Consider the following 8,608-nt stretch of genomic DNA (forward strand, 5'->3'; position numbering starts at 1 on the left):
GAGTGCCTCACCCAAGGGACCACTCACTAATCAAAATGGTCTCAGTTTCTTTCAAAATTAACTCACCCCGCCACCCTCTTTTATCTGCCCTAAAGAATGCCATGTAACCCTTTTGTCAACACTTCCCTATTACTCCAAAGACTGAGAATCCTAAAAAGTCACTCTCACTAATGGGAGAGTAACCTATCTACTAGTGGGAGTGCTGTGGTAAGTAATTACTAAAACCACTGGACTAAACATCTTCTAAGGTTCTCTTCTCCTTGAAAAGTCTATTATTCTACATGTGGAAAACTCTAAACGCTGAGTTACAGGAGCAGAATGTTGAGAACGTATTCTGCTGTGCCTGAGTCAGAGGGAAGGAGCGACTGGTGTTACATATACTCTTTCTCCTCTGTCAAGAGGTGTCTAAACAGTGTATCTTAAAAGGAAAGCATCTTGTTCCGAACGTCTTCCCATATTGCCCCAAATCCTAGCATTCATCTGAATTTTGAATAACAGGCAAAACATACTGAGGAAAACTTAGAGGTAGGAGAGTGATTAGGTGTACTATTTAAGTAAAAGAATTATAGTTTTAATAGGCCTGTGTGGGAGGGTTAAGGAAAAAACTAGAAGGTAATTTTGGGGGAGGGGCGGCACTGGTGATAAAGCTCTGAAGAATCTGAGGGCAGTATGAGGGCACTAGGTTACTGGGGGCGGATGGAGAAGGTCAATGATGTGTGGACACAAAAGAAAACTTCATTTGTGCAATTTTGCTTAAAACTAACCTTATTCCCTCCTATACCTACAAATTCCACTGCAATTCAATTTTAGGTCTTCAACATAATGAGATAGAAAACAGAAAAGAATGAGCAGAGGATGTGTCCTATGGATTAGTTAAGAGATAGAGTCTACTTAGTATAGAGCACAGTCACATATTTTAAACATCATGCACAACAACGTAACTAGTTTGGGCATAAAGAACAATCAAGATTTATTTTAATCCTTAAGAATCCACATGCCGAAGAGAAAGGCAGCTACAGAACTTGAGTTTTATACTAAATATCTTGGATGCTGAACCCAAGCATGCCAAAGATTGAATACCATTATTCAAAATAACATTCTATTATGACTTTGAGGGTGAAACGGATGATAATGCTGGGAAGGGTGGTCACAGTTACAAACTATGAAGAGAAATAAGAGGTTCATGCCATAAAATATGAATTAAGAATACAAAACATTTTTTTAAATGGAAGGTTACTGCTGGCCTTTTCCCTGACACGTAAAAATCATTTCCAGTGGTCATGTGATTCAACAGGAGGAAAGTATAGTGATGCACATTGGTGGTAAGTGGAAGGCTGAGTGGTGAAGAGCTAAGGAAGTACTTAAGTGAAATTGAATTTGTGGACAAGAAAGGAAGCTAAAGAGAACACAGCAATGGAGGGGAACTGGTCCATTAAGAGTAAGGAAATAATAACCAATATTATTGAGGGTATTACATATGTTGTTTCTTTAAATTCTCAAACAACCTTATGAGATTAGTACTATTATTATCCTTGTTTGTCTGATGAGCAAACCAGTGCACAGAAAGTTTAGACAACTTGCTCCAAATTATATACCTAGAAAGTGGCAGAGGCAGGATTTGAATCAACTTAAGTGCTTAAGCAATAAATTGAGAGGAAAGTTCTTAGGAAGCAAATGAGAAAAAAACCATGCCCTTGAAGAGCTGGAGCCTGAATCATAAAGATTCAGCAGCCTTTGTGAACTTAGTTCTGGTTTACTTTATAATAGGAGCTCCTTTGTACTACTTTACAATTTACATGTATGTCTGAACTGTATCTATACTGGGTAATAGTGGGTGAAGGGTAAGAAGGGGTACTTCTGGAGGAAAAGTAAACGTGGGAAACAGACACTACAGCTGGGTAGTGGCAGAAGACAGCATATGAGAGCAGAGATGAGATAGGAGTGAGCTGAGATGTGCTTCTGCTGAGAAGAGCTAACCTATTTACCAAAATACATACTACTCCTGTGTTGTACATTCAAAGATTTTTGTGGGAGAAAAAGGGATGTAGAGAAGAGTTTATTAGAAAGAAAAATGAAAATGGTCTTCTAGGAGAAAGGACAATTAAAATATTTGTTCAAACTTCCTTCCCATTCTTTTTAAGGTGAATGTTATCTGTATGGAAATACCATACTGAGTATTTTAGAATAGTAAAATATACATCAGATTATAACATCAAATATTATTGTACATCAAGAGTTCTCTTTTCATAACACTGCAGAATTAGCTAGTTTAATTATTTGTCTCAAGAATAATAAAATAGTTTCCATTTAGAATGGCAAGGTGCACACTTTGGTATAAATATTTCAAAGAAAGAAAAAATCACTTAAAAATATAGATCAGGAGTTTTCTTTAGTAGAAAATTATGCTTAATAGTCTCCTCAATAGAAGAATTATATTTAACAAAACACAAAAAATAAAACATTTAAAGAATTTCCCCTGGTTTAAAAATAGTTATATGCACAATATTTGCATTTGAACCCATTTTATTTCCAAATTTCTGTAAAGATAGAATGTTCAACAGGATAATACAATGCTTTACAACAAGAATTATTGTGCCATTTAATGTGGATTAGAGAGAATGTATATGTCAGGTATTTCTGTAAAGAGAGGAACACTATACATTAGGAACTTCTAAATTAATAAATCTATACAATTAATTTAAGAGAGAAAATGATAATGCAGTCAATTTATAGTGAATATAGTGCATATATTAAATCATTTTTTACATTAGAAGAGAAATTCTGTCGGCATTAAAAATTGATCTGTACTCAATTATTGTGTTATGATAAAATCTACTGGAAGAGTTAATAAAACGTGTCACTTGTTCTGATTCTACTACCAGAGGTTTACTTTTAACTAACATATAAACTAAATAGTAAAGTGCTGAAAAGAAAAGGGGAATGTGAAATAGAAATTGCCATGAAAAACAAAAATGAGCAATTATTTATATCTATATATCTATAGTGACAATAATCAAATAAGCATTCCAGTCTTCAGAACTGTTGCAAAGAATGGAACTATAGAGATTTTCTGATGGACAACACATTTTTAAAAGTACATTTTTACTTTATTGTATTTAATAATGATAACTCTTCATTGTATTTAAAGTAAGAAAGAAGCACGCTTTGGCTCACAAATTATCAAGTGTGATATTTCTAAAACTGACTGCATTACTAGGTAAATTCTTCATATCAATTCACTGATCTCTTTTACTGAAGGATGCATTGGTTTGAAAATCAAAGACTTACGTCATCCAAAAAATCAATCAGTGAAGATGAGGAAGAAGAAAAGGAATCCTATTTAACGAATACAGCAATAAAAAAATAGAAAATATGGATGAAGCAATTTAATAAGAAATAATAAATCAAAAATTTTGTAAAACAATTGAAAGGCAAATGACATTAATTCAAATAAATAAATGAGAAAAGCAGTCACTGTCATTGTTTCTCAAGAAACGTAGAAATTCATTAATTACTTTTTAAAGAGTGATTCGTTTTTCCTTTCCCAAAAGAATGAAATACAATTCACATACTGTGCTCAAAATGTATTAAGCTGAAGCTCATTAATAATCAAATTAAATGGAAGCACTCCAGAAGGTAACAACTAAAAGTAAGCAACAGAATCTCTGCCTCTAATCGTTCCTGCTAGAATGTAAGCTTCTTGAGGGGCAGGACTTTGTCAGTTTGGTCACTGCTGTATCTCCAGCACCTAGAACAGTGCCTTGCACAGAGACATAACGATTATTTGTTGATTAAGATATAATCACTAACTTAAATTTTCTGACATAAAAATATACTTCATATCTTAATTTTTTTTTCTAGCAAAGAATTTAAGTACCAAAGAATGACAGTCATATAATCACTATTTCATTATAATGGAGTGTGCCAAATAAAGTCTATGTAATACTTTTAACAAAAAGCATTCTTTCGGTACACTTCTAAAAAACTAAATTGATTTGGAACTAGAACCAGCAGTGCCCTATTGTGAGCTCTGACATTTTCACTTGTTTTTTATTGTGGCTCTATGCTTTGGAGAAAAAAGAAAAGTGTCAAAATTATTTAAAGTTAGGATTTGTTCTGCACTTACTGTTCCTCAGGGAAAGACTTATTTAGATCTTTCTTAGATTTTTCTTAAACACAAGAAAAGTTTATGATTAAAGTTTCCATAATATTGCAGAACATATTCTTTTCCTAATACATTTTGTTTATATAAAATTCTAGGTCCTCTTATATGGGATGCAATAAAGGTTTTATTGCAAATAAATTTTAAATCACAAAGTAAATTTTAAATTGACTGCAGAGGATATATGAAAAGTTTAATACTTACTTCAAATTGATCCAGAGCATCGGTAGGCGTATTCAAAAATGCCAAGAAAGAATGCTGTGAGTCTTGGTGCTCTATACCTAGAAGACAGCAGCAACTTCTTTTAAAACTAGAATTAAAACTAATTTTCATGGATAACCTTTCCTGTCTGAATCTATTAAAAAGCTGCTCACAAACTACTGTATTTTAAAACCAATTAACATCATTAACTCCACATACTTAAAAAACTAAAATACATTAATGTTTCTTGGAATATCACTCAATAGTTAAATTACATCAGACTCCATGAAATACTTGTTTCTTGACTTACTTGAGTTCCTGAATTTCTTTTCCTATACAGTACACTGTAAGAAGCACATTAAATCTTTTGGTACTCTTGAGAAAATTTTTAAAATAGGACCCTGGTTATGTCTGATTTTTTGTTTATCACCAAACAAGGTTTCCTTTTTGAAATACTCTCATCAAGCATATAGTATATATTAATATAAATAATCTTTTATTTAAAAATGCAGTGATACAACAAACTTATTTAATTATGAAAAAACTTTTGCTAAGGCCTCAATCTGATTTCATTTACTGTTTTACTGACAAAAATTGCATGAAATTAAAAAATTTTGTCTGAGAAAAACTAGGGTTGGCGAATGAGGAATCCAAATCCTAGCTTTTCTCAGACAAATTAAAAAAATTTCACGCATACCTCTTGGCTATGGCATTAACTTTAAATACATGATTTCCAAATTAATTCTTAAAATACACATAATGATAAATACTAGGGTGGAAAAGGAGAAACAACCAACACACATTTTTGATCTCCATATCTTTTTAGGAACTGATATCAACTGATATCAAATTATGTGCTTTTTGAATTACTCTCTAATAATATACCATAGTTGCCAGATAAGGCAGTATGTTCAGAAATTCATTCCATCAATGAATATTTATTGACAGCCTTTTATTTGCCAAACCCCGTCTAGATACTGGATATATAATAGTAAATAAATAAAGCAGAAAAACAAAATCCTTGCCCTCATTATATAAACATTGTATTATTTAAGTAGACTATTATGTTACAACATATAGTGAAATTTTATTATTCTGCAAGCCTCAAAATCCAAATATAAAACCATAGCCATAGATTAGCCTGCAATGTGATAAACGATTTCTTCTTTCACAAGTTTAGATCTACTTTAAAATGATGCAATCAATGCAACTGGTGTGTTATAGTAAGTCATACTCTTCACTGGTCTCTTTTCTATACAAATTGCCTTTAGGGCCACAGGTCCTCCATGCCTTATATATTCTTTTTCCTCTACTCACTAAATAATGCAGCTCCTTCCACTCTTCATACATGAAAATTAAGCTTGATTCTCATTTTAGCATGGTGCTTTGTACTCCTAATCTGAGCTCCTAATTCACTTTTTCTGGGTTCCTTCCTTCCTTCTTGTTCACTAGGAAATTCAATCAACAAAAATTTATCTACTACTTTTAATGGCTTTTCCATGTTAACTCCTTTGTGTGATTACCCTCTTTCCTCCACAATTGTAAAAGCAGATGCGGAGACCCAACCAGCTTTACATCACTGTGTGTCATAGGACTGGGAAATGATAAGGCAGCACATAAGTACAACATAGAGCCAATTAACTAGTTCAGTATTCAGTCAGGAATGCTGTCAGGAAAATGAATTTTTAACAACTATATATAAGAGAATCTTGCATTAAGATAATAACATTCTGAATTTAAAAAAATTAAACCTTCACATTCTTAATGCCCATGTTATGGAAAGAACGTTGAAGTTCATGTAATAAAGCTACCAAGCACTCTGAGTTACTTTTTACATTAATGAAAAAATGCTCAAGTAATGTTTTCAAGAAAATGGGAATAAATCCTGGAAAATCCCACAGGGCAAGCACTTTGAGCACCAAACATGGAAGAAGACACCGAAATGCCCAAATAGTTCTTTGTCACTGAGTTGCCTTTCTAATACTGGATTAGGTTAATCTTTAGTTATTTCATACATTATTTCGTCAACTACCCTGAGAGTGAATCCCCCATAACACTTGAGAATAGTATAAAGTATATGATAAAAACAAATTTTTCCAATCACAAAAATATTCTTCACGATATAGTCCATGGTCCTGAAAAAAGTCAACTTTATGGTACAGTGAGTTTTCTGTTAAGAAATCTTTAAACAATGCATATCAAGTAAAACAAAATGACTCAGGAGACTTGTCTACCAAATATATGTGTGTGTGTGTGCGTGTGTGTGTGTGCCATATACACATACATCTATAAATGAGTGCCAGAATTGTGTATGTGAACAATTCTCCTGCCTACACAGTAGGCTGATTCTTGTAATAAAATGTATTCATAACAGAACATTAAGTCCTGGTTGATGCAAAACACATTCCCATACCCTTTTCAGATCTAAGCTCTTCAGTGTCCTTTATCAGTTGTTCAATTTCTGATAGCAGTTCCAAGTTCTTCTTCTCTGAATCTTTTAGTTTACTTAAGGGAAAAAAAGGGAAAAGTGTCATTATTTATATTGTTGGTTAGTGAGCCATCATGTATGTAGTTGACCTTAATTGGTTTAAATGTCAGTCATGATAATGTAGGGAACTGAAAACTACTACAGGAAGGACAAATCTAGCCTGTCACCTACGCTTGCGTAAATAAAGATTTACTGGAACACAGTCAGGCTCATTCATTTATATGCTGTCTGTGGCTGCTTTTGTATTCAACAGCAGAGTTGAGCAGACAGAAACTATATGGCTTACAAGCCCTAAAGTATTTATTATCTTTCCTTTTATAGAAAAGTTGCTGGCTCTGAGCTATACTATTAAATTAAAAAATGTCATAAAATCAAAGGTTAATTTTAGAATTGTTAGACTTCTTTCATAGAGAACCATGAAAGTGACTAAACTTGTAATTTTCAGTTTGACTCACATTCCTGATTTATGAACAAATGTGTAAATTTATATGTCCTAAGCATAAGCAGAAAGATCATACTTATTCCAAATTACAACACAGAGAATGATAGTTAGCAGTTCTTCATGTTGGGATCAATTCATATTCTCCAAAAACAGTTTTTTTCCATTTTCAATGTTACACTGGCACATTTCAGTAAAACATACTTAATTTATGATTGGATAATTCATAGCAAGAATTTATAATTCAACTGGGGTGCTTCATACCATTAAAAAACGAATTTATGGGACTATATTTCTTTTCATGACTGAATGCCTTTGCAACATTTGGTATTCTGAGCACCAAATGGATTTTTCTATTTACATTTTGATTTGTAACATGAACTTTCTACTGTTCCTCTATATCACCTTATTCCTCTATAACTTATTCTTGAACCAATCCAATTACGAGTTTCCTTTTATCATTTATTTATTCAGAGTATGATTTATTCTACTGTTGTGATAAGAATGGAGGGAATGTATTCATTAGCTAACTGTCCTGGACCTGTGGGGGATACACTTTTTTAAATACATAACATAAAAGAAAGGATAATTTAAGTATGTTCTACCTTTATGAAATTTACCATCACTTGAAACTTCATTTGTAAAAAAATCTATGGTAGAGGCCAGAATTTTCAGATGACTATTATTTTGTTCTGACTCTATGCTGCAATTTTATACTAATGTGATATTCTTGGACAAAAGATTATTTTGGATTTAATAGAATAAAATTTGAGAGTGAATTTTACAAATAAGGGGAAAAGTAAATAACAGAATATTAATTAGTACTATTAATTCCACTTTAAGGACAAGTCAGAAACAAAGCTGTATTAAAATTGCATCACTGCACACAAGGCCTAAAATCATCAATTCATTTTCAAATATTCATAGTTTTTTTCTGGTCATCACTTAAATAAAAAAAAAAAGGTATAGATAGGTAGGAAACTAAACATGTAACTTCTCTCCAGATACTTTTGGACCAAATTAGAAATCACTCTAGTGGGACTATATTATTCAGTCTTACCATTCTGTTATGATGTTAGACGCTTTAACTTTATTCAGCTCTTCTTGGATGGCCTGCTTAGCTCTTATTTCTGCATCCAGAGCTGACTGCAACTCCAGTCTAGCTGACATATCCAGTTTTGCAAAACGACGCATTTTCCAGGGCATATCCTATGAAATAATATGACTGCGTTTTTAGCTCCATTTGATTTTATTTTTAACATTTAAGTTTAGTAATATAAGTGAATTTGGAAACTACTTAAAAGAACTATCTTTCCCT

The 8,608-nt window shown here is 32.5% G+C and overlaps 1 protein-coding gene across 3 annotated transcripts in view; it reads right to left on the bottom strand.

Annotated features, from left to right (window-relative positions):
* Positions 1–8,608, bottom strand: part of CDC42BPA (CDC42 binding protein kinase alpha) — a 270,792-nt gene that overhangs the window by 54,362 nt on the left and 207,822 nt on the right. For 2 of the 3 annotated variants that reach the window (XM_007464175.1, XM_007464176.1), the window contains exons 18-20: positions 8,351–8,499; positions 6,777–6,868; positions 4,367–4,443 (exon numbers count right to left, since the gene is read on the bottom strand). In XM_007464175.1, the coding sequence (XP_007464237.1) occupies positions 4,367–4,443; positions 6,777–6,868; positions 8,351–8,499 (318 nt within the window). The remainder of the gene's footprint in view (positions 1–4,366; positions 4,444–6,776; positions 6,869–8,350; positions 8,500–8,608) is intronic. The other variant, XM_007464177.1, reaches the window with a different exon arrangement.

The sequence above is a fragment of the Lipotes vexillifer genome, unplaced genomic scaffold (assembly GCF_000442215.2).
Source record: "Lipotes vexillifer unplaced genomic scaffold, Lipotes_vexillifer_v1.1 scaffold64, whole genome shotgun sequence".
Classification (NCBI taxonomy): Eukaryota; Metazoa; Chordata; class Mammalia; order Artiodactyla; family Lipotidae; genus Lipotes; species Lipotes vexillifer.